Source organism: Anser brachyrhynchus (genome assembly GCF_964034855.1).
Source record: "Anser brachyrhynchus genome assembly, contig: SCAFFOLD_56, whole genome shotgun sequence".
NCBI lineage: Eukaryota > Metazoa > Chordata > Aves > Anseriformes > Anatidae > Anser > Anser brachyrhynchus.
In genome coordinates, this window is record NW_027663703.1 from 626,827 (window position 1) to 652,559 (window position 25,733).

General features: G+C 49.4%; 4 protein-coding genes and 2 pseudogenes across 7 annotated transcripts in view; 1 reads left to right on the forward strand and 5 right to left on the reverse strand.

Moving 5' to 3' along the window:
• LOC308186982 (olfactory receptor 14C36-like) overlaps positions 1–25,733 on the reverse strand; it is a 267,280-nt gene that overhangs the window by 180,572 nt on the left and 60,975 nt on the right. The window contains exon 1 of one of the 2 annotated variants that reach the window (XM_080609142.1): positions 1,719–3,320. The exons of the other annotated variant lie outside the window; for it this stretch is intronic. The gene's annotated coding sequence lies outside the window, so the exon portion shown is untranslated. Of the gene's footprint in view, positions 1–1,718; positions 3,321–25,733 lie in introns of those variants that run through there. 2 annotated transcript variants of the gene reach the window in all.
• LOC308186989 (olfactory receptor 14J1-like) overlaps positions 1–25,733 on the reverse strand; it is a 211,239-nt pseudogene that overhangs the window by 142,171 nt on the left and 43,335 nt on the right. The window lies entirely within an intron of this gene.
• Positions 640–1,725, reverse strand: LOC308186954 (olfactory receptor 14C36-like; the record flags this gene model as incomplete). The annotated part of the gene is made up of 1 exon (XM_080609104.1): positions 640–1,725. Exon 1 carries the CDS (start codon positions 1,594–1,596, stop codon positions 640–642), a length of 957 nt encoding a protein of 318 aa, XP_080465230.1. The 5' UTR covers positions 1,597–1,725.
• On the forward strand, positions 12,545–18,136 carry LOC308186955 (olfactory receptor 14C36-like; the record flags this gene model as incomplete). Its single annotated transcript, XM_080609105.1, has 2 exons — positions 12,545–13,476; positions 17,972–18,136. Exons 1-2 carry the CDS (start codon positions 12,583–12,585, stop codon positions 18,134–18,136), a joined length of 1,059 nt encoding a protein of 352 aa, XP_080465231.1. The 5' UTR covers positions 12,545–12,582.
• The window catches only part of LOC308186979 (olfactory receptor 14A16-like), a 46,486-nt gene continuing 40,778 nt past the window's right edge, over positions 20,026–25,733 (reverse strand). Inside the window, exon 2 of the mRNA XM_080609138.1 lies at positions 20,026–20,548. The gene's annotated coding sequence lies outside the window, so the exon portion shown is untranslated. The remainder of the gene's footprint in view (positions 20,549–25,733) is intronic.
• LOC308186956 (olfactory receptor 14J1-like) lies at positions 20,979–22,421 on the reverse strand (annotated as a pseudogene). Its single transcript has one exon. The product of its transcript is annotated as an olfactory receptor 14J1-like (transcript).

Genomic DNA, 25,733 nt, shown 5'->3' on the forward strand with positions numbered 1-25,733 from the left:
TATCCTAGCTGAAACCAGGACAATTGAGCAGCTCTTTGGGTATATTCCTGACACCAGATTTGCAAGAAGCAGAGATGTGGCAGAGATGCTACTGTAGAGAAAACAGGACTTTCACCAAGGTACACGAGACCTAAGGGCTTAGTCAAGTACAAGAGCTCAAGAGAACTATGTGGAAGCAAAAAGAGAGCAGCAGTGAAAAGGCCACATCCTGCTGCTGGCCATGGCCATGGCTCCAGGGAAGCAGCAGCCCCAACCCAAACGCAGCAGAGAGGCAGAGCCCAGTGGGCAGTGAGGAGCAGCCCTGAGGGCCACCGGCGCTGCTCCTCCATGTGGCAGCTGGTCTCTTGGCCCTGAGCCCCTCCTGAATGCTGGGGCTTCTCCCCCAGCTGCAGAGGAGATGGGAAGAGATAGCATCTGAGACCAATGACTTTCTCATGGATTCTTTATTATCTTTATCCACACAAGAAGCCTAGTTCTGTAGGTATATAAAATGATTGGGTGAAAGTAAATAAAAAATAATAACAGATAGGATGCCACAAATAGAATTCAATCAAAACCACAATTTTAAGAAATAATAGTAATAATAATAAAAGAATTGCAAGCTATTGTATTAAGAGATTTTTCAGATAACCTGTGTGTCTATTTAATATTACAGGCACACTGTTGATGCTGAAGAAGCATGTATCCAATGAGTTTCCACAAGGCGTCCTTGAGCTCCTGGTTCCTCATGCTGTAGATGAGGGGGTTCACTGCTGGAGGCAACACTGAGTACAGAAATGACACCACCAGGTCCATAGATGGGGAAGAAATGGAGGGGGGCTTCAGGTAGGCAACCAAGGCCGTGCTGAGAGTCAGAGAGACCACAGCTAGGTGAGGGAGGCACGTGGAAAAGGCTTTGTGCTGTCCCTGCTCAGAGGGCATCCTCAGCACAGCCCTGAAGATCTGCACATAAGAAAATGAAATGAAAATAAAACACGCAAATGCTAAACAGAGACTAACTACAAGAAGCGCAACCTCCCTGAGGTAGGCATGTGAGCAGGAGAGCTTAAGGATGTGGGGGATTTCACAGAAGAACTGGTCCACAGCATTGCCTTGGCAGAGGGGCAGGGAAAACGTATTGGCCGTGTGCAGGACAGCATTGAGAAAGCCACTGGCCCAGGCAGCTGCTGCCATCTTGGCACAAGCTCTGCTGCCCAGGACGCTCCTGTAGTGCAGGGGTTTGCAGATGGCAATGTAGCGGTCGTAGGCCATGACAGTGAGAAGGAAATACCCTGCTCCAACGAAGAAAACAAAAAATAAGACCTGAACAGCACATCCTTGATAGGAGATGGCCCTGGTATCCCAGAGAGAATTGGCCATGGCTTTGGGGAGAGTGGTGGAGATGCATCCCAGGTCGAGGAGGGCGAGGTTGAGGAGGAAGAAGTACATGGGGTTGTGGAGGCGGTGGTCGCAGGCTACGGCGGTGAGGATGAGGCCGTTGCCCAGGAGGGCAGCCAGGTAGATGCCTAGGAAGAGTCCAAAGTGCAGGAGCTGCAGCTCGCGCGTGTCTGCGAATGCCAGCAGGAGGAACTCAGTGATGGAGCTGCTGTTGGGCATCTGCTATTTCTCAGCATGGGGTCCTGCTGAAGGAAGAGAAAGACAGAGATAATGTACCACAGACTGAGCAGAGGGAAACTCATTCCATTTTCTCATTTAAAATCACCAAAATTATTGTCAACTGGCAGGCAGTTATTTGGAAGTTCTCTTTAATGACTTCAATTTGATTCTGCCTGAGACTTTCTCTGGAGCAGAGGACTCCTCTGTGGGCAATGGAAGAATCAGTCCTGCATCATAGTCAGAGGTAGTAACATGGTAGGAACATGGGGTAATCTCGAATTCATTTCAGTCCTGGTATCCAAGAGATTTCCAATTTTAGATCAGAGGTGTGGGGATTTATTTATTTATTTATTTAGTATTGCTTTTTCTAGCTGCCCCACCACACTGGAGCAGTGTTTCTAAGGCATAAATCCTGGGCATTCTGCTGCACTCCAAGTGAAAACCTTGTGGATCCTCAGAGGAAATGAGACTGTCCCTTTTAGTGCAGAGGGTCCTTCAGAGATGACGGCCAGTCTGTACATCAAGGCTGGTCTCAGCTGCCCTGTGCTAGCATCTCTTTGAGCTGCAGGACAATTGCACTCAGAGGTTCTCCTGAGAAGAACCTGGAAACTGCTGAGTGCGGAAGAATCCAGGCTCAAAGTGCACATCTCCAGACCCCCTCACCCTGTCCCTGTACTCCCCTTCCCCCAAGCACCCCGAGGGCTCACTCCCTGTGCATGTGAAACCCCCATCCCCAGCCAGCCTGGAAACAAGAACAGCAGCAGCACGGCCAGCTGGAGAAGCCAGCAGGAATGCCAGCATGCTGCTGCCAGGGGAGGCAAGGCCAGGGAGGGACAGACGGACATTCAGCAGACCCTCCTCTGCTGCAGCTCTGCCTGCAGAGGAGGCAGCTCCTGCTGGGGACACCGGGGGCTTGAGGGCAGAGGCTGTGCTGGTGGGAGAGGAGAGCAGGGGGTGTCCCAGGGAAGGCGCCTGCCCTGCAGGTGATGGCAGGGAGGTGCCTGAGCCCTTCCTCACACAACATTTCTGGCAGCAGCTCCCTCCCACTGCTTGCCCGTGTCCCTGCTGCCTGTCCACGTCCCTGCTGGGAGTGCGTTCTCTGTCCCAACATCTCCTCCCTGTCCACACTCACAAACCCCCAACCCCAAAAGCTGTGTGCTCAGCTCTGCCCTGCACAGGACTCCTGAGTCCATGGGCATCACAGGGGTTCCAGCTACTAAAAAGAAGATCTGGTAAGTATTGAGGAGACCACAGACTTCATATTGGTGCAGTCTCCAAGCTAAGGTGGCTGAAGGGACTTTGTCAAGTTCGTTGCTGACACACTGGTCTGTCAGTGCAGTCAGTACTCTAGGAGTCTCAGTCTCCTGTACAATCTTGAAAATCCATTGTCACGAAACCTGCCTCCCCTCCACTGCAGGAATCTGAAAAGCACAGAAATGGAAAAGCCTTCCCCTTCAGATAAAACAAAGCCTCGGCCTTCCTCTTGAAATGCCCCCTCATAAATGCCATTCTCTAAAGCATCTTCTACTCCACATTAACTGTAGAATAAGAACAATCCTGACAGATGCTATCAGCTGTTGGATGTGCCAGCTGTAGAAGACCCCCTTTGCCAACCCTATCTGCATTGCCGTGCTGCCAGAGACTCACGGTGTCAAGAGTCTGCAAATCTGTCCTGCCACATGCTGCCCTCTGTTCTTGCGCTCCTCATTGCCTCCAAGCCCTCTCTCCTTCACTCCTCTCCCTGTGCCACCTGCAGTCAGAGCCCCCAGCCCTGCTGCGCTGTGCAGAGGAGCTGCTCCTGGGCAGAGCTGTCTCTCTGCAGCGCTGCCTGATTGCCAGGAGCTCCCCTTGATCCCAGGAGCCCAGGAGCTCTCATGTACAGTAATTTCTTCTCCTCCAAGCTACAGTTCTGTGGCCCCAGTCTCGTGGATCCCTTCTGTGGTTTTGCCCCGTTGCTGGAGCTCTCCTGCAGTGACACAGTGATACTCACAGTCTTTGCTTTCATAATCTGTATTTTGCATCAATTATTCCTCTTCCTTCCCATGCAGTTTTCATGTGTGTGCGTTCTGTGTTGGCAGGCCCAAGGCCTTATCCACCTGCTCTTCTGTCCTCATGAGTGTCACTGTTTCCTATGACGCCATCATCACTCTCCATGTGAAGCACAGAATGGCCCTCCTCAGAGATTTAAACCAAGCCCTTTCCCAAACCTTCATTATCCTCCTGGTTATTCCTCAGGTTGCTTAGCAGTGGTGTGGGAAGCGTGAGAGAGGTGCCTGTGGAGCTGCAGATGTTGTCATAAGACCTGTCTTAAAGACCTTGGAGAGTACAGATTGATCAAAGACTGTGGAATTGTGGCCATGGGGGTCAACAAGACCCATGGTTGGTGATAATATTGGACTCTTAACGATGAGGCCAGGAGGAATGTAAAGAGTTTAGAAGGAACAAAGAATGGTGATTCAGGAGACACCTTGCTGTCTAAGACTGCTTGTTCTCCAGCCGTTAAGAAATGGAAGTTGCTGGGTGTTTGATGTTGCCGGGCAAAGTTATTAACCCATGAATACATAGTGGAAAACAACTGCTATAGAGTGAATGGTATAAGAAGGGAGCCTGTCCTCAATAAGGGACTTGAAGTTATGCCCTCAATAAAGAAGTAGAAGTTAAGGATCCTTAAACAACCCTGGCCTCCATATGGCTAATAAGCCACAATAGATGTTCCTTGGGACTTGGAAAAGGCAGATGTCAAACCCGTCTTCTCTTAGAAGGCCGAGCAGAAGGATGATTAAACCTAACCAAGAATTAAAATGCCAGCCTTAACCCTAGCCATCAACCAAGAACTAAAAAATACTCTAACCCAAAAAGCTTACTCTTTCCCTATACCTTGAGAAGGATCCCTGAGCAGAACACCAATCCCTGCCTCAAAGCCCTTGCCATTCCCTTAACCCTAGAAGGTGACCTCTAATCCCTAAATGTTAACCTGAACAGATAACCCCCAAAGCCCTCCAGCATGCACACAGCAAATCTCGTCTTCAACCCGACTCCTAACCCTAACTTCAGCTGTTTGTCCCTTTGGAGCAGGCCAGGGATTGTGAGGTCCTGGAGCAGTCACATGGCATTGGAAGAGGCACGTGAGGTGACAGGTATGTGATCAGATCAAAGGCCACAGGGAGGAGCTGGCTGGGAATGCTGTGATGAGGTCAGGTGTGCCTCAGGATCTGCTGGGCAAGCAGGAGGCACATGGCTGTGAAGGAGGCTGGGAGGCCACTTTGTCTCTGGAGCTGATGGAGCAGCAGGAGGAATGTGGCACAGAGAGGGACCGTAAAGGGCGGAAGCATGCACATGAAATTGAAGATGATGGCGAGGCAGCTTCTGTTCTGGTCAGGTGATAGACCACAGGAAGGCTGATGGGAAGGGAGTCACTCTTGAGGCATAGTCTGTGAGACCATAGAATCACAGAAAGGCTCATGTTGGAAGGGACCTTAAAGGTCATCTAGTTCCAACCGCCCGGCCATAGACAGGGATGCCCCCCATGAGATCAGGTTGCCCAGGGCCTCATCTAACCTGCTCTTGATCAACTCCAGGGATGGGGCACATATAAGGTCTCTTGGCAACGTGTTCCAGTGCCTCACCTCCCTCTAAGTGAAGAATTTTCTCCTAACCTCTAATCTAAATCTCACCTCTTTTTCCTTAAAACCATTCTCCCTTGTCCTGTCATTATCTGATTTAGCAAAGAGTCACTCTACATCTTTTTTAGAAGCCCCCTTTAAGTACTGAAAGACCACAAAAAGGTCACCCCAGAGCCTTCTCTTCTGTAGATTGAACAGCCCCATTTCTCTCAACCTTTCTTCATAGGAGACATGCTCCAGCCCCTTGATCATCTTCTTGGCCCTCCTCTGGACCTGTTCTAACAGATCCACATCCTTCTTATGTTGGGGACCCCAGACCTGGACGCAGGACTCCAAGCAGGTGCCAATGGTGGCATGCCTGAGGCAGCGTCACGCTAACCGAGACTCCCTGATTCCCATCCATGAGCTGGTTCATCGACTGGAGAGCCAAAGTGTAGATGTAGAACTTAGTAACATGGTTTAGTGATGGACTTGTCAGTACTAAGTTAAAGTTGCATGATTTGGGTTACACGTCCTTGAGTCACAGTGTAAGGCACAATGCAATTCTTTTAGCCTTCTGCATCTATAGCACAGGAAGTATGACTTTGCCCTACTCTATTGACTGAATCATAGAATCATAGACTCATAGAATATCCCGAGTTGGAAGGGACCCATAAGGATCATCTAGTCCAACTCTTGGCACCGCACAGGTCTGCCCAAAGTTTAGACCATGTGACTAAGTGCACAGTCCAATCGCTTTTTAAATTCAGACAGGCTTGGTGCAGTGACTATGTCCCTGGGGAGCCTGTTCCAGTGTACGACCACCCTCTCGGTGAAGAACCTCTTCCTGATGTCCAGCCTAAACTTCCCCTGCCTCAGCTTAACACCATTCCCGCAGGTCCTATCACTGGTGTTTACAGGGAACAGGTCACCTGCCTCTCCACTCCCCTTCGCGAGGAAGTTGTAGACCGCGATGAGGTCCCCCCTCAGCTTCCTCTTCTCCAGGCTGAACAGGCCCAGTGCCCTCAGCCACTCCTCATACGTCTTCAACGTATACAACTGAACAGGTCTTTTCACATTACTCAATTTTTTTTTCCATGGCTGGAAGGGGACAATTTCCCAAAAGAGGCCAAGCTTATGGGTACAGCTACAGCCACTTGAAGATATATTTTCTTTAGTTTTCATCCTGAGTTTTCCACAGAAGACCCAAGAGAGACCATGGATGTCCAGGTGTCTACTAAGATTCAAGCTGAATTTCTCAGGTTCCAATGGTCATTTCAAATTTTTTTTTTAATTATATCATTTTTATTTTATTTTATTTTATTTTATTTTATTTTATTTTATTTTATTTTATTTTATTTTATTTTATTTTATTTTATTTTATTTTATTATTTTATTTTTTATTTTATTTTTTCCCAAATAACCCCTGACTTATCTTAGAAAGGGTTTCATGTTGTGCAGCTGTGCTGCAGTTACAGGGACAAAGACCACTGCTGGCAGTGGAGGTGTCAGACCCCCGCAGGCTGCTTTTCTTCCCAAGGGAGGTCTCCAAAGAAGTCACCCTGGATCAATATCAATAGGATAATGATACTCAAAACTGAACTGCAGCAAAATTCAGCCTTTAAAACAAGAAAATATTTTTATTAGGTGCTTTTTGAAATCTTCTTCCTTAACTACACCATACAAACTCTGCAATTAGCTGTACAAGGCGTGAAAGCTTGAAGAAAACTATGGAAGAGATGTTAGGAGTTCCTTCATTTTAATGATATCCATGGTGTATTTGGTGCAGAGTACATGAAGTGCAGGTGCTATTGATGATGAAAAAGCATGTATCCAAAGAGTTTCCCCAATGCATCCACATGGCTGTGAAGGAGGCTGGGAGGCCACTTTGTCTCTGGAGCTGATGGAGCAGCAGGAGGAATGTGGCACAGAGAGGGACCGTAAAGGGCGGAAGCATGCACATGAAATTGAAGATGATGGCGAGGCAACTTCTGTTCTGGTCAGGTGACAGACTACAGGAAGGCTGATGGGAGGGGAGTCATGCTTGAGGTAAATATTGTGAGACCATAGAATCATAGAATGGCTCATGTTGGAAAGGACCTTAAAGGTCATCTAGTTCCAACCGCCCGGCCATAGACAGGGATGCCCCCCATGAGATCAGGTTGCCCAGGGCCTCATCTAACCTGCTCTTGATCAGCTCCAGGGATGGGGAATCTTTAAGGTCTCTTGGCAACGTGTTCCAGTGCCTCACCTCCCTCTAAGTGAAGAATTTTCTCCTAACCTCTAATATAAATCTCATCTTTTTTAGCTTAAAACCATTCTCCCTTGTCCTGGCATTATCTGATTTAGCAGAGAGTCATTCTCCACCTTTTTTAGAAGCCCCCTTTAAGTACTGAAAGGCCACGAAGAGGTTACCCAGGGGCTTTCTCTTCTCCAGGCTGAACAGCCTCAGCTCTCTCAGCCTTTCTTCATAGTGGACGGGCTCCAGCCCCTTGATCATCTTCTTGGCCCTCCTCTGGACCCGTTTTAACAGATCCACATCCTTCTTGTGCTGGGGGCTCCAGACCTGGATGCAGGACTCCAAGTGGGGCCTCACAAGGGCAGAGCAGAGGAGGATAGTCACCTGCCTCCACCTGCTGGCCACTCCTCTTTTGATGCAGCCCAGGATGCAGTTGGCCTTCTGGCCTACAAGCTCGCAGTGCTGGCTCATATCGAGCTTTTTGTCCAGCAGAACCCCCAAGTCCTTCTCTGCAGGGCTGCTCTCAATGAGTTCTTCTCCCAGCCAATCCTCCTGTCTGGGATTTCCCCAGCACAGGAGCAGCACCTTGCACTTGGACTTGTTGAACCTCCTTAGGTTCACAGGGGCCCAAATTTCAAGCTTGTCCAGGACCCTTTGGATGGCATCCCTTCCTCTGTTGTATCAACTACACCACTCAGCTTGGTGTCATCTGCAGTCTTCCTGAGGGTGCATTCGATCCCACTGTCCATGTCATTGATAAAGATATTAAACAGCACTGGTCCCAGGACAGACCCCTGAGGTACACCACTAATCACCGGTCTCCACTTGGACATAGAGCCATTGACCACTGCTCTCTGGGTGTGACCTTCAAGCCAACTCCTTATCCTCGCAATGGTCCACCCATCAAAAGCATATCTCCAATCTGGAGACCAGGATGTCATGTGGGACCATGTCAAAGTCTTACAGAATTTCAAGTGGATGACATCGTTCAGTCTTCCCTTGTTGTCTGATGTGGTCACTCCATTGTAGAAAGCCATCAGTTTGGGCCGGCACAATTTACCCTTTGGTGAAGCCATGCTGGCTGTCTCTAATCACCTCTTTGTCTTGCATGTGCCTTGACTTTGATTCCAGGAGGATCTTTTCCATGATCTTGACAGGCACACAGGTGAGGCTCACCATTCTGTAGTTCCCTGGGTCCTCCTTTCTACCCTTTGTAAAAATGCGAATGATATTTTCCTTTTTCCATTCACTAGGGACTTCACCCAACTGCCACCACTTTTCAAATATGATGGAGAAAAGCTTGGCAACTACATCAGCCAGTTCCCTCAGGACCCTGGGATGCATGTCTTTATGCCCCATAGACTTGTACACGTTTAGTTTCATCAGGAGGTCTCAAACCTGCTTTTTACTTACAGCTGGTGGGACTTTGCCCCCCAGCCTCCATCTATGGATTCAGGGAAATGAAAGACTTGGGAAACCTGACGGGCAGTGAAGACTGAGGAAAAGACGTTGTTGAGTCCCTCAGCCTTCTTCATGTCTGTCAGTACCAGTTCACCCTTCTCATCCATCAGAGGGGGTACACTCTCCTTGGCCTTTCTTTTCTGAGCAATGTATCTATAGAATCCCTTCCCATTATTTTTTGCACCCCTTGCCAAGCTACGTTCCATCCGTGCCGTGGCATTCCTTCTCCCATCCCTGCACATGCATGGCTGGGGGAAATTAATGATTTCAGAGAGGTAAGAGGGTTCATGTAATGTTGAAGCTGCAGTAATATTGATTTAAAAGAGTCATTTATGGCCCTTACCTTATTTTAACCAGTAATTTAAATCCCTAAAACATAAATGCTACTCCAACACTCTGACAAGAATCCACTACTCTAATGCTTGAATTCAAAGTATGCTTTGAAGCAAAACTCAGGCCTTAGCCACTTTTCCTTATCTTTACTCTCTTGCTCACCCTAATCCCTTCTCTTAAGACTAGCATTAAAATGCTCTATGTAATCCTAGACTTCTTGGCAGACCTGATACCCACAGAAAAACACCAAACCTTCCCATTAATCCTTTGTTTACTGTCTAACCCAGAAAGTTGAGCTCTAGTCCCGTGGGTATCTGAAAGTGGTCAGCTCCGCCAAGGAATGTGACTGTGGCAGTGACTGTGAGGTCACTTCTGTCTCTGCAGTTGATAGGGCAGCAGCAGGAAAGTGTCACAGAAAGGAACTGTGAGCTCACTTCTGCCTGAAGTAGCTGAGAGGTCACCTTTGACTTAGACCTGGGATCTGTACTTTTCGGCTGACATCTGCCAGTGGCCCTGGTAGGCCAGCAGAAGACACCTGGTTGGCATGCTGACTGTGGGATCCCCTCTGCCGACATACCCAGGAGGACCCAGACAGAAAGAAGGCCTGGATATGGGTTGTCATGTCCTTTCTGCTTGAGTACATGACTGGACAGCAGGAGGCACAAGGTTTGGGTGTGTCTAGCTAAGAAGCTGCAAGGCCGGCAGCAGGCCCATGACTTGGAAGATGGAGGTGAGGTGACTTGTGTCTGGTTGGCTGACAGGCCTCAAGAAGGCTGATGGGTTGGGATGCCTACTTTAGGAGTGGTTTCCACCTTGATGGAGCTTTCTTTGGTAGTGGGAAAGAGCAGGAGAGAAAAACTGCCACAAAGTGTACCTTGGAAGGGTGGCACTGGCCATAAGGAGGAAGAAATGTCCAGGGGAACAAAAGGTCTTGCTGCTAGAGACTGAGACAAAGAAGGTATTAAGTGCCTCTGCCTTTACATCATCTCTTGTCACCAGGTTTCCCCCCAAATGCAATAAAGGATGATAAAGCCTTCAATCTCCTACCCGTCTGGGAATATGAGCTGCAATTCCATTCAACTGGTTACTCCTGTATTATCCAAACTGTCCTGCAACTCCTGATGCTGCTATCTTGTCAGAGATAGCACAATCACACAAAGGTAGAACTGTCTGCCTGCAGACATTAACAGCTGACAGAATGGAACATCAGTGTGGGGGAACCTTGAAATACTCCAGGATTTTGCCTACAGAAACCTCTTGACATTTACAAGGAGAACAGCCTAGTCCTACACTAGTGGAAGAGTAACCCCACACATCAGGGCATACTGGGACCCTGCTGAGTAAGCGGTCCCAAGGAGGAAGAGGGCCTGGACACCTCGAGGGATGCCATATGAGCAGTGGTGCCTGCTCACCAGGAACCAGGCCAGCTTCCTACTGAGCTGTATTACAAGGAGCATGGCCACCAAGAAGATCTGAGTTATGATACTCAGCTCAGATCCAGTGTGCAAACTCACCCACAAGGCTCTGCAGCCAGCAGGGAAAGATGTGGAAGTCTGTGCTTCCCTAATACAGCTTGGCGTGGAGAGGAGCAATGGCTGTGGCAAGGCTGAGAGTCCCAACAGGACCCAGGTCATTGTGTCCACAGCTATGGCTGTTGTCTCTGCCACTGAGGCCTATGAAGAGACAGTTTATCATTAAAGCACCAGGGCCTCATTGCCTCCTCAGCCCCACCCATGAATCAGGCAGGGGTCATACCATTCTCCTGCACTTGGCAATACACATCCCCATCTCCTACTGCACCAGGAAGAGCCCTGAGCAAGGTGTGAAGGGAAAGGATCTCCCTTCCTAGGGACCAAGGGTCAAGGCCTGGCCCTTGTGCTTGGTGAAACACATGCAGTTTTCCTACACATCAGTGTCACCTTCACATTGCCTTTGTCTACTTGTCCTCACTGCTTCTAGTGTTTTGCTCTAATGAGCTCCAAGGGAGGCTGTGTCAGTGCTGGCCCTGGGGGGGACACTGCAGGAAACTTGCATCACACTTGGACTTCTTGAGAGATTTCTTCAATTGTCTCTCAGTGCCTGAGATTTTTTGGGCTCATCACCAAAGCCACCAGAGGGGTGATTACAATGCCTTGGGCTGGGCCTCTGGTGCTGAGCTGGGCCGGGCTCCTGGGCCCAAGGGGAGCTCCTGGCAAGAGGGCCCTGGTGCAGAGAGACAGCTCTGCCCAGGAGCAGCTCCTCTGCAAAGCACAGTAGGGCTGGGGGCTCTGACTGTAGCAGACACATGGAGAGAAGAGAAGGAGAGAGGGATTGGAGGCATTTGGGAGCGGGAGGGTGCTAGGAGCTGACTAGAGGAGAAATCTGCACAGCCCTTGACAAGGTAAGTCTCTGGCTGCAGGGCCATGCAGCTGCAGGTCCTGGAAGGGTCTCCTCCTGGGTCTTGTTTCTGACAAGGCAGTGGGCAATGGAGTAGGCTTTGAGAGTCCTGCTGGATTGCACTGTGAGGTGAGGAAGTCTGACAGAAGCCCCTTGGAGTGTCGTAACCTAGCCGCCCCTGGTCAGCTAAGGCAGGGGTGACTAAGCCTCCTCCAGACACTGCAGGGAGTGCAGATGGGCTGCTGGGACACCCCAGCTTGCAAATATCTATCTCTGTCTGTGGGGAATCCTTCTGGGCTGCAGGCTACTCTCCAGCAGGACTCATTCCTCCCATGGCATCCTAGTGTTATGCAGGTGCCCCAAGGAGAAGACACCTCCATTCTAATTTCATGTCCGTGCTGCTGGATGGCTGTCTCTGGGCAGCTGGAATGAGGCCTCTGCACCCCTGGCTGGGAGGGAAGAACTGAGATCCTGCTCAGGTACACCAGAGATGAGGTGAGGGTTCTGTCCAGCCTCAAGTGGACTGGGGCTTTTCTGATCTCAGCTGTCTCTACATTCTTCCTGTGGATACACACAAGTGTGGTCGTTGTCCTAAGAGTTATAGCGGTAGCTACTAGAAAATAAAGCAAAGAGTATCTACCTTGTTCTACAGTGTGGTCGTATGAGTTCTTTGCAACAGCACTGCAAAGCTCATTCATCTGGTAAGTGGATTGCACTTGCATTTCCCCAGTGTTACTGCTTTCATTCTGCTGCACAGCAGGAAGGACTACTCTGGAGCCCTCAGCACCCGTGCTCCCAGTGCCACTTTCAGCCAGCACCAGCCACAGCTCAAGCAAGAGAGCTGCAGAAAGGTTCTCCTGAAAAGACAGAGGCTCAAGCTGCAAGTACTCTAAGAATTGTAATAGGTTTTCCTCAGAGAAGCCTGTTCTTTGTTCTGCCTTCTCCTCAACAGAAAACTGTGTCCAAAGACAGAAAATGCCCAACAGCAGCTCTGTGAGTGAGTTCCTCCTGCTGGCATTCACAGACACGCGCGAGCTGCAGCTCCTGCACTTCGGGCTCTTCCTGGGCATCTACCTGGCTGCCCTCCTGGGCAACGGCCTCATCCTCACCGCCGTAGCCTGCGACCACCGCCTCCACACCCCCATGTACTTCTTCCTCCTCAACCTCGCTCTCCTTGACATGGGATCCATCTCCACCACTCTCCCCAAAGCCATGGCCAATGCCCTCTGGGACACAAGGGCCATCTCCTATCAAGGATGTGCTGCACAAATCCTCTTTTTAGTCTTCTTCTTTGGCGCAGAGTATTCTCTTATCACCATTATGGCCTATGACCGCTACGTTGCCATCTGCAAGCCCCTGCACTACGGGAGCCTCCTGGACAGCAGAGCTTGTGCCAAGATGGCAGCAGCTGCCTGGGGCAGTGGCTTTCTCACTGCTGTCCTGCACACAGCCAATACATTTTCCCTGCCCCTCTGCCAAGGCAGTGCTGTGGACCAGTTCTTCTGTGAACTTCCTCAGATCCTCAAGCTCTCCTGCTCAGATGCCTATCTCAGGGAAGTTGGAGTAGTTGTATTTAGTGTTTTTGTGTTATTTTGTTGTTCTATTTTCATTGTTATTTCCTATATTCAGATCCTCAGGGTGGTTCTGAGGATGCCTTCTGAGCACCGTTTGCACAAAGCCTTTTCTACGTGCCTCCCTCACGTGGCAGTGGTCTCCCTGTTTATCAGCACTGTCATGTTTGCCTACCTGAAGCCTCTCTACATTTCTACTCCATCCGTGGACCTGGTGGTGTCATTTCTGTACTCTGTAGTGCCTCCAGCAGTGAATCCGCTCATCTATAGTATGAGGAACCAGGAACTAAGGGATGCGGTGAGGACACTGCTAGAACGCACAATTCTTCAACATAGTCACCTATAATAATATGCCTGTTATCAGAAATCCTAGTTTTTCTCAGAAATTTTTAAGGTAATTTCTGGTTAATATTTGTCTTTATTATTAATTTCGCTATCTTTTTTTTTTTTCTGATATATATTATATTAAGCTTATCCTGCTACTTGTTAATGGTTTACCTTCAGAACTCAGCTTGCTGTGTACATAAAGACAATAAGGACATCATCATAAATGCATTGGTCTCAGCTGCTGTTTATTCCCATCTGTTCTAGAGCTGGGGAAGCAGCCCCAGCACACATGGGGGGCTCAGGGCCAAGAGCCCAGCTGCCACGTGGAATTACAGAATGTGGGGATTGGAAGGCACCTTGAAAGATCATTTAATTCAATCCCTCTGCCGGAGCAGGAACACATAGATCACATCATGCAGGTATACGTCCAGGTGGGTTTTGAATGTCTCCAGAGAAGGAGACGCCACTGTCCCCCTGGGCAGCCTGTTCCAGTGTTCTGTCACCCTCACTGTGAAAAAGTTCTGTCTCATATTTAAGCAGAACCTCCTATGTTCCAGCTTGCACCCACTGCCCCTTGTCCTATCATTAGATGTCAACGAGAAGATCCTGGCTCTGTCCTCCTGACACTCACCCTTTACATATTTATAAACATTAATAAGGTCACCTCTCAGTCTCGTCTTCTCCAAGCTAAAGAGACCCAGATCCCTCAGCCTTTCCTTGTAAGGGAAATGCTCCACTCCCTTAATCATCCTTGTGGCTCTGCACTGGACTCTCTCAAGCAGTTCCCTGTCCTTCTTAAACTGAGGGGCCCAGAAATGGACACAATATTCCATATGCGGTCTCACCAGGGCAGAGTAGAGGGGGAGGAGAACCTCTCTTGACCTACTAACCACACCCCTTCTAATACACTCCGGGATGCCATTGGCCTTCTTGGCCACAAGGGCACAGTGCTAGCTCATGGTCATGCTGCTGTCCACCAGGACCCCCAGGTGCCTTTCCCCTTCACTGCTCTCAAGCAGGGCAGTCCCCAACTTACACTGGTGCCTCAGGTTGTTCTTGCCCAGATGCAGGACTCTATATTTGCCCTCGTTATATTTCATTAAATTTCTCCCCACTCAACCCTCCAGCCTGTCTAGCAATCTTCAGGCCTCAGGGCTGCCCCTCACTGCTGGCTGGGCTCTGCCTCTCTGCTGCTTTCGGGTCGGGGCTTCTGCTTCCCTGGAGCCATGGCTTCTCCTGGGGTCTCTGGGATGCGGTGGGCAATGTGATGCCACGAGAAGAATAGTGGCATGACACCTCCCAGCCTCTGCACTTCATTGCAAGGAAGCAATGAGGCCCCATTACAATGAGTATAACGCATCTCCTCATAAGCTCTAGCCAAAGGGGACAAAAATGGCGGGTCTGTTGGGGCCATCCATACTTGCCAGTACCCTCTGCCTTCTCCTCTGCAGGCTTTACTATGCTGTTTCAAACTTCGTACTATTTCCTTGAAAACTGCAGATACCTATCTCTGTTCACCACCTTGCTCTCATCCCAGTCTTTCCATCTTTTCACCAATGTCTCGTCAGCCCTCACCAGCTGTTCTTTGAAACACAAAATTAGAGTCTGATCATAGATACTCTTTGGGTGACCTCTGGCAACACAGCACTACCCTTTGAGGGACATTTCTTCCTCCTCATGGCTAGTGCCAACCTTCCAAGATGTACTTTGTGGCAGTATTTTCTCTCCTGCTCTTTCCTACTACCAAAGAAAGCTTCATCAGGGTGGAATCCACTCTAAATTAGTCACCCAACCCATCAGCCTTCTTGAGGCCTCTCAGCCAACCAGACACAAATCACCTCACCACGATCTTCCAGGCCATGGGCCTGCTGCTGGCCTTGCAGCTTCTTGGCTAGACACAACCAAGCCTTGTCCCTCCTGCTGTCCAGTCATGTACTCAAGCAGAAGGGACAGGACAACCCATATTCAGGCCTTCTTTCTGTCTGGGTCCTCCTGGGTATGTTGGCAGAGGGGATCCCACAGTCGGCATGCCAACCAGGTGCCATGCCAACTAGGGCCACTGGCAGATGTCAGCCGAAAAGTACAGATCCCAGGTCTAAGTCAAGGGTGACCTGTCAGCTACTTCAGGCAGAAGTGACCTCACAGTCCCTTTCTGTGGCACATTTCTGCAGCTGCCCTATCAACGGCAGAGACAGAAGTGACCTCACAGTCACATTCCTTTTGCTGTGGCAGGAGATCTTGAGGCAGAGCTGAGCTCATCAGAGCATTCCCACCCATCTCCTCCTTGTTGCCTACAAGCTGATCAGATCCATGGCCCCTCACTTTCAGTTTTGAATGCCATGTGTCTGCACAGCCACCTCACGATTCCTGCCCTACCCCAGGGGGCCAAGCACTTTAAGTTAAGGGTTAGAAAAAGGGTTAAAGGTGAGAAGGTTAATGGACAGGAATAGGGGCTTTGCGTGTCAGCTGTTCATGTATGGCATTATGGACTAGGGCTCACCTTTCTGGGTTAGAGATTAAGCAAATGTGTAGTGGGAGGGTTTGGTGTTCTGCTTGGGGCGTCAGGTCTGTGGGTAGTGTATGGGCAAGTTCTCTGGTTTAGGGTTTTGTTTAGGTCTGCAAGTCTAAGGTTAAATAGAGCATTTTAATGCTAGCGTTACAGGCAGGGATGAGGGTGAGCAAGAGAGTAAGGGTAATGTAATGGGGCTACGGACTACTTTTGGCTTCAAGGGATATTGTGGTCAAACGTTAGAGCAGTGGGTTGCTGTCAGGGGGTGGAGTAGCATTTAGGATTAGGGATTAATGTTACAGGTTAAAATAGGGTAAGGGCTTCACATGACTGCTTTAAGACAGCTTTACTGCAGGATCAACATTACCTGAGCATTCTTATGTCTTCAAAATCAGTAGCTTCTGCTGTCCAAGCTCATTTTCCCTCCCCCAAATCTCACATCATTCCTGTCCAGGCTTCTCCTGACTTCCACGTACCAGTCATCTTCTTAGGGGCAGCTTCCTGATGTTGTTCATGATCTCAGAGTATCTGTCTCACCTCTGTTGGCTACTCTGTTCCTGAGAAAGAAGCAGCTCCTAAGCCAGCATGGAGAAGGACACAAAGATCTGTAGGAGCACCCTGCACAATGTGCCCAAGAGCTCTGCACCACCGCAGAAGTGCACATCCTGCCTACAAGGCAGTTCCAGACTACAACAGTACAAGTGTTGGTTCCAGAATGGCTCCTATGGATCCAGAGTAAATTTTCCCAGCCCCTCATGCATGCTTCAGTTTCCCCTGTGCATCTTGGAGGCAGTGGCACCCTCTGCGTAGAAAACTGAAAGCCGCCCTGAAGGATGGATGAAGGACGTGGTGGGACAGCTTGCATGACTGGAATGCTGTCATGGAGGGCTATCTCCCCTGTAGGAAAGACAGGCTGGGGAAGCGAGAGGGAGGAGGTACCCTTTATATGAGGGAGCAATTAGAATGTACCCAGCTCCACTTGGGGGAAGGTGAAGAACATGTGGAGAGCTAGTGGGTGAGAATTAAGGGGTGGGCTGGTATGGGGGACACTATTGTGGGGGTGTACTACAGGTCACCAGATCAGGAGGAGGGGGTCGATGAGGCCTTCTACAAGCAGTTAGAAGTAGCCTTGCAATCCTGGGCACTGGTTCTCATGGGGGACTTCAATTATCCAGGCATTTGTTGCAACAGATAAGGTAAGCAACTCAGCCAGGCATGCGCAATCTAAACGGTTCCTACAATGTGTTGAAGATAGTTTTCTGACGCAGGTGGTGGAGGAGCCAACGAGGCAGGGGATGCTTCTAGACCTTGTTCTTACCAACGGGGATGGGCTTGTTAGGGATATGAAGGCTGAGGGCAGCTTGGGATGCAGTGACCATGAGATGGTGGAGTTCAAGATCTGGAATGGAAGAAGTAAGGCAAAAAGCAGGATTGCTACCCTGGACTTTCAGAGAGCCAACTTTGACCTCTTCTGAGACCTACCTGGGGGTATCTCATGGGCTACATCTCATGAGCTGGGCAACATTTAAACAGCACTTCTTCCAAGCTCAGGATCAGTGCATCCCTAAGAGTAGGAAATTGGGGAAAGGGTGCAGGAGACCTGAGTGGATGAGCAAGGAGCTCATCGACAAGATCAAAAGGAAGAGGAAGGTCTATGAAATGTGGATTTTTACACATTTCCACATCTTTTTTTGAGGGCCTGTCCTCTTGGGAGGAATATAGGAGTGTTGTCAGGGCCTGCAGGGACACGACGAGGAAGGCTAAAGCCCACCTGGAGATGAAGCTTGCGAAAGAGATAAAGGATAATAAGAAGGGTTTTTTAAAGTATGTAAACAGTAAAAGAAAGACTAGAGACAATGTGGGTCCCCTGCTGAATGAGGGGGGTGTCCTGGTAACAGGGGACGCTGAGAAGGCAGAGATACTGAATACCTTCTTTGGTTCGGTCTTTGCTTCAAAGATTCCCCCGCAGGACTCCTGGATACTGGAGGGAGGAGAAAGAGTCTGGGAAATGGATATCTCCTCCCTGGCTGATGAGGGAGTTGTTCGGGAGTGTCTGATTGGGATCAACGCACACAAATCCATGGGCCCCCTTGGGATGCATCCACATGCGCTGAGGGAGTGAGCAGAGGTGATCGCTGAACTGTTCTCCATCATCTTTGAAAGGTCCTGGAGAAAGAAGAGGTGCCTGAAGACTGGAGGATAGCCAATGTCACTCCGGTCTTCAGGAAGGGCAAGAAGGAGGATCCAGGAAACTACAAGCCAGTCAGTCTCACCTCTGTCCCTGGAAAGGTGTTGGAACAGGTTGTTCCGGATGCCATCTCCAAGCAATTGGAAGAGAAGAAGGTTATCAGGAGTATCCAGCATGGATTCACCAAGGGGAAGTTGTGCTCAACAAACCTCGTTGCCTTCTATGATGGCATCACCAGCTGGGTAGATGGAGAGAGAGCAGTGGATATCATCTACCTTGATTTTAGCAAGGTTTTTTATACTATCTCCCACATCTTGATAGCAAAGCTGAGACAATGTGGGATAGATGAGTGGACAGTAAGGTGAGCTGAGAACTGGCTGACTGGCCGAGCTCAGAGGGTGGTGATCAGCGGCGCAGAGTCTGGCTGGAGACCTGTGACTAGCAGTGTTCCCCAGAGGTCAGTGCTGGGTCTGGTCTTGTTCAACATCTTCATCGATGACCTTGATGAGGGAATAGTGTCCACCCTCAGCAAGTACACCAATGATACAAAGCTGGGAGGAGTGGCCGACACGCCAGAAGGCTGTGCTGCCGTTCAGCGAGACCTGGACAGGCTGGAAAGCTGGACAGGAAGAAACCGAATGAAGTTTAACAAGAGCAAGTGTAGAGTCCTGGACCTGGGAAGGAACAACCACATGTATCAGTACGGGCTGGGGGATGACCTGCTGGAGAGGAGCTCTGAGGATAAGGACCTGGGGGTCCTGGTGGACAACAGGTTGGCCATGAGCCAGCAGTTTGCCCTGGTAGCCAAGAAGTCCAATGGGATCCTGGCGTGCATTAAAAGGAGCATGGCCAGCAGGTCAAGGGAGGTGATACTCCCTCTCTACTCTGCCCTGGTCAGGCCTCACCTGGAGTACTGTGTCCAGTTCTGGGCTCCCCAGTATAAAAAAGACAGGGATCTCCTGGAAAGAATCCAGTGGAGGGCCACAAAGATGATACGAGGCCTGAAGCATCTTCCCTATGAGGAAAGGCTGAGAGACCTGGGTCTGTTCAACCTTGAGAAGAGAAGACTGAGAGGGGATCTTATCAATGTTTACAAATATATTAAGTGTGGGAGACGGAGGATATGGCCAACCTCTTTTCAGTGGTGTGTGGGGACAGGACAAGGGGCAATGGCCACAAAACAGAGCACAGGAAGTTCCGCACCAACATGCGAAAGAATTTCTTCAAGGTGAGGGGGATGGAGCACTGGAACAGGCTGCCCAGGGATGTTGTGGATTCTCCTTCTCTGGAGATATTCAAGGCCCGTCTGGACACCTACCAGTGCAACCTGCTCTAGGGAACCTGCTTTGGCAGGGGGGTTGGACCCAATGATCTCTTGAGGTCCCTTACAACCCCTACAATTCTGTGATTCTGTGATATACCATGGTACTCAGCAATAAATATCGGGGACAGCTTTCCATGTCAAGATAGCAGTTTCTCAGAGACTGTCTGCACAAATGTCTGCTGGTGGGAATTGCTGAGATACTAAATATTCATCATGTTTGGCATTTGATTTTCTGTTCTTTATTCTTTTCCTTTCCCTTCCTTATGTGTCTTTCTCTCAATTTGTGAGTTTTAATTATTTTTGCTGTTCCCATCCCTCTCCCTCTAGAGGAGGAGGAAGCGGGCAGCTTGTACATGTGTAGTTGCTGGCTGGGGTGAGCAAGGAGGAGGCTTGCCATAGTGCAAGCAAACGGAGGTCCATGAAGCTGCAAGAGCCCTGGTCTTTTGCCTGGGAGATCCCCAGCATAAAGTGCCTGTGCCCCTCAGGGCCTGGCCCGCCCCCCAGGCCAGCACAAGAGGCCTGGCCCAGGCACAGAGCAGATCCAGATCCCTCTCCAGGATGCCATTTGCTATCAACCCCAGCACCAGTGGGACACATCCAGGCAGTTAAGTCAAAGGCCAGTTATTGTTTGCTGGGTAATGGGCAAGCAAGAAGGCACCTCCCAGTCCAGCCTGTGGTCCTACACTGATCACCGTGGGAGTCAGATCCATGGTGAAGCCCAGGAAAGCAAGAGGCCTTTTCAGTGAGCATCTCCTTTTGTGTATTCCTGACATGGGCTTTGGAAGAGGAATGCAGAGATTTGGCAGAGATAAGACTGTTAAGACCACAGGACTGTCACCAAGTCACGAGATCTCAGGGCTTACCCAAATGCAAGGGCACAAGAGAACAATATGGAAGGCAAAAGAGAGCAGCAGTGAAAAGGCCAAGTCCTGCTGCTGGCCGTGGCCATGGCTCCAGGGAAGCAGCAGCCCCGACCCGAAGGCAGCAGAGAGGCAGAGCCCAGCGGGCAGTGAGGGGCAGCCCTGAGGGCCTCTGGGGCTGCTCCTCCATGTGGCAGCTGGGCTCTTGGCCCTGAGCCCCTCCTGCATGCTGGGGCTGCTCCCCCAGCTCCAGAGGAGATGGGAAGAGAGAGCAGCTGAGACCAATGAAGTTCTGATTGCTTCTTTATTGTCGACATCTACACTGGAAGCCTAGTTCTATAGGTAGATTTAATCAAAATAAATAAATTAATTAACAGGAAGTATGCTTGTAAAAAATAATACTATTTAAATAAACATCAAAGTATATGAAAATATTAGTAATGAAAAATTGTAGGAAAAATTGTCACATCAGTTTCTCAAATACCTTGGTAATCTTATAATAGTAAAAATAATAGTATTATTATTACTGATTAAATTATTAATAACACATGATTAAAATGATATGATATAAATGATTTGAATCACAAAAATGTTAGCAATATTGATGTCTAAGAAGCACATATAAAAACAATTTCTTCACTGCATCCGTGAGTTCCTGGTTCCTCATGCTGTAGATGAGAGGGTTCACTACTGGAGGAATTATGGAGTACAGAACTGCCACCACCAGGTCAAGGGATGGGGAAGAGATCAAGGGGGGCTTCAGGTAGGCAAACATGGCAGTGCTGACAAAAAGGGAGACCATGGTCAGGTGAGGGAAGCATGTGGAAAAAGCTTTGTGCCGGCCCTGCACTGAAGGCATCCTCAGAACCACCCTGAAAATCTGCACATAGGAATCAAAATGAAAACAAAAAAAACAATGGTTAAACAGGCACTAAACGCAACTACTCCAACTTCCCTGAGGTAGACATCTGAGCAGGAGAGCTTGAGGATCTGGGGGACTTCACAGAAGAACTGGTCCATGACATTGCCTTGGCAGAGGGGCAGGGAAAATGTATTGGCCGTGTGCAGGACAGCATCAAGAACCCCACTGCCCCAGGCAGCTGTTACCATCTTGGCACAAGCTCTGCTGCCCAGGAGGCTCCCGTAGTGCAGGGGTTTGCAGATGGCAACATAGCGGTCATAGGCCATGACTGTAAGAAGAGAAAACTCTGCTCCAGACAAGGAAACAAACAGAAAGACCTGAGCAGCACACCCTTCCTAAGTGATGGCCTTGGTATCCCAGAGAGAATTGGCCATGGCTTTGGGGAGAGTGGTGGAGATGCATCCCAGGTCAAGGAGGGCGAGGTTGAGGAGGAAGAAGTACATGGGGGTGTGGAGGCGGTGGTCGCAGGCTACAGCACTGAGGATGAGGCCGTTGCCCAGGAAGGCAGCCAGGTAGATGCCCAGGAAGGGCCTGAAGTGCAGGAGCCGCAGCTCCCGTGTGTCTGCGAATGTCAGCAGGAGGAACTCGCTCACAGAGCTGCTGTTGGCCATTTGCTGGTTCTGGGCTTCGGGTCCTGTCTAAGGAGGAGAAAATCATTAATAACCAAGAAGACTTACTTGAGGAAAACTTGTTCCATTTCTCACATAAGCCCCTCAAAAACACTTGTCCCATTTCAGGCAGATATTTGGTTGGCATGTCCCTTTCTGGAGTTCCGCTTGATGCGGCCTGAGGGTGTCCCTGGGATATGGGGAGTCAGCTGTGGGCAATGCAGGATTTAGTTCTGTCCCACAGCCAGAAGTAAAGGGGAACATGGAGTAATCTCAGATTCAATCACCTGATAGTAAAGATCTTTTCCATATTGTTGCTCCCAATTCACCCAACTGCAGAGCAGGGCTGCTGGGATTTATTTATTTATTTATTTTCTGTCTAGCTGCCCACCCCACTCCTTAGGACTTTTGCTAAGGATGAAATCCTGGGCATTTCTGGTGCACTCTAAGTGAAAACTTGTGGATACTCAGAGGCAAAGAGACTCTCCCTTTAGTGCAGAGTGTCCTTTAGAGATGACTGCCAAGGCTGGTCTCATTTGTCCTGTGCTGACATCTCTTTGAGCTGCAGGACAATTGCACTCGGAGGTTGATAGACTCATAGAATCATAGCATTTCCTGACTTAGAAGTGACACAGAAGGACCCTCAAATCCCACCCCTGCATCTGTACATGAATACCCAAAAATCAGCCCATATGCCTGAGAGGGCTGCCCAAATGTTTGTTTAATTCTGGCAGCCTCAGTGATGTGATCACTTCCTGTGGTGTTTGTTCCAGTGCCTACAGAACCTGGACACTGTTGAGAGCAGAGGAATCCAGGCTCAAAGTGCACATCTCCAGACCCCTCACCCTCTCCCCACAGTCCCCTTCCAGCCAAGCAAACCGAGGGCTCATTCCATTTGCATGTGAAACCCCCATCCCCAGCCAGCCTGGAAATAAGAACAGCAGCAGCACGGCCAGCTGGAGAAGCCAGGAGGAATGGCAGTGTGCTGCTGCCAGGGGAGGCAAGGCCAGGGAGGGACAGACGGACACTCAGCAGACCCTCCTCTGCTGCAGCCCTGTCTCGTTGCAAATGTTCTGTGCTCTGCTCTGGCCTGCAGACACCTCCCAAAGACAGGGCACTGGGCATTAGAGGATTTGCAGCTCCTGAAAATCAGCTTGGATAAAACCCAAGGGAACCATAAATATGTTGTTGGTGCAGTCTGTGGGCTGAGGTTTTGGAAGGGACTTCACAAATTTCATCACTGACATATTGATCTCTCATTGCAATGCTCTAGTAGACTCAGTCTCCTGTACAACCCTGACAATCCATTACCATGAAACCTGCCTCTTCTCCACAGCAAGAATTTGAAAGCACAGACTGCAGAAAAATCTTACCCTGCATGTAAACCGAGCCTTGATCTTCCTCTTGAAATATCCAGTCATAAATGCCATTCTCTAAAGCATCTTCTACACTTTGCTGGAGAAACAGAGAGAATCATCCTGACAGATGCTACCAGCCATTGGATGTGCCAGCTGTAGTAGACCCCTTTGACAACATCATCTGCATTGCCCTGCTGCCAGAGACTCACAGTGTCAAGAGTCTGCAGATCTGTCCTGCCACACACTGCCCTCTGTTCTTGCGCTCCTCACTGCCTCCAAGCCCTCTCTCCTTCTCTCCTCTCCCCGTGCCACCTGTGGTCAGAGCCCCCAGCCCTGCTGTGCTGTGCAGAGGAGCTGCTCCTGGGCAGAGCTGTCTCTCTGCAGCGCTGCCCGCTTGCCAGGAGCTTCCCTTCAGCCCAGGAGCCCGGCCCAGCTCAGCAGCACAACACCCGACCATGGCATCGCTTGTTCTGTGCCATTGGGCTCCCTCAAGGTGTCCCCAGTGCCTCAGGGCAGACAGCTCCTGAGGGCAGCAGGGTCTCTCCTGGGGTGTGTTGTTTGAAGCAGACTGAATTCACCACTGACTGCTCTTCTCTGAACATGGGAGAGACGGATTTTAGAAGCGTGATTTGTGCTATTGGACCATGGTTGTCAGACACGTTGTGCTCTAACCTGGCAGGCCGCTCAGCACTACACAGCAGTTAGCTCACACTCACCTCACCCCCCAAAAGCTTATGTGTTGAGATAAGGGCATTTTAAAGGACTGAAAGGGAAGATAAATAATAATAATAGTAATTATTATTATCATTATTATTATGTACAAAGCAAGTTATGCACAGTGCAATTACTCATCACTTTCTGATGTCCAGCCTGTCCCCAAGCTGGTAGAATATTGTGGTAACTATCTGCACCTGCTCTTCTTTGACCTTCAACAACTCCAGAAACAGAAGGGTTCTCCCAGAGACTGGGCAAGGTAGACAGCTCTTTAATATCCTCTGTCTCCAAGGCAGCTATCCCAAAACCCCATCAGTACCCTTTTGGATCTCTGAAGTACCCTCTCATGGGGAAGTCTATGTCAAGGTTTCATAGATCAACATTCTTCTCCCTCCTTTCTTTTCTGGGTAGTAGTTCTTTTCCATTCTAAGGAGCCTGATTTTCACATCCATTGTTTTCTCCTGCATACAGAGGCAACGGATACTGGCACAGGTTGGTGCTCTGGCCTAGCAAGACCAGACCTGGGGGATCTGGTCTAGTCCCCAGACTAGACCTGGGGCCTGTCACAGGGGCTGGAGTGGCTGCAGGACATGTCAGAGGTGTTGGAGTAGCTGCAGGGCCTGTCACAGGGGTTGGAGTGGCACTGACTGAGGCTCAGTAAGCACAGACCAAGTCCCAGCATGTTGAAGTGATTTGTGTCCCTTTGGAATTGCCAGGGTGATAACACCTCCTTTTCAAGCATTTCTACAGTTTTTAAGGATTCTGCACTTGCTCAGGAGTGAAGTTCCAAAGCATTGGACGTGCCCAATGCTCTAGGTGCCTGCCCATATCCTCCCACACTCCCTGCCACTCCTAACTCTCCTGCTTTCAGACAGATCTCTGGATGACATTCTTAAGTAGTTGTTTATCCTTAAACAAAAGTTGAAACACATTCAGGAGACATCACAATAGGATCAACCCAAGGATATTCAAAGCTTTGAAGAGCTATTGTAATTAGCCTGGAGGAGAAGGGGGAGGTGAAGGAGAAAGGGAGAGTGAATAAGTGGGGAAGCGTCCCTTCCCTTTTCTCCCCCTAGATTGGCTCCCTAAAGCAAAAAGGTCAAGAGCGTAATTCTTAAGTTTCTGAGTGATGGTTCCTGAGGTATGGAGGTGATGGCAATGCTCAGTACAAATAACAGATTTTTCACATGACCAGACATTTTATAGAATCATAAGCCAGTGTTACACAACGTAACAAAATAACTTTAAACCAGCCACAGAAATGATAAACAACACAACAGGAACACATGCAGTAAGTAATGTGCTATACAACACATTTCTGAAAGCAAGCACAACAGACCTGAGATCCAAAAAGTCGACATTGTGATCAGCAACTATTAAACTGGTCTGATGCTTATAACAATTTAATTTTAGCACTCTCTGGTAAGATCTGTCATTATCTCAACCCTTCGTGCCACACACTAGGTGCCAAAAAGACTGCCGTGGTTTAATGCAGCAATTCGAGTACATGTAATTATTCAAACAAGTCCAGAGGAGGGCCACAAAGATGATCAAGGGGCTGGAGCACGTCTGCTATGAAGGCACACTGAGCGAGTGTGGTGCTTTTACCGTGCTAGGCAGCTGAACACCACAACCGTTCTCTCACTCCCCCTCCTTAGATGAGGAGGGGAAGAAGTAAAGAACAACTCACGGGTTGAGATAAGGATGATTTAATTAAAGGGAAGGAAAAAAAAATTTATTATTAA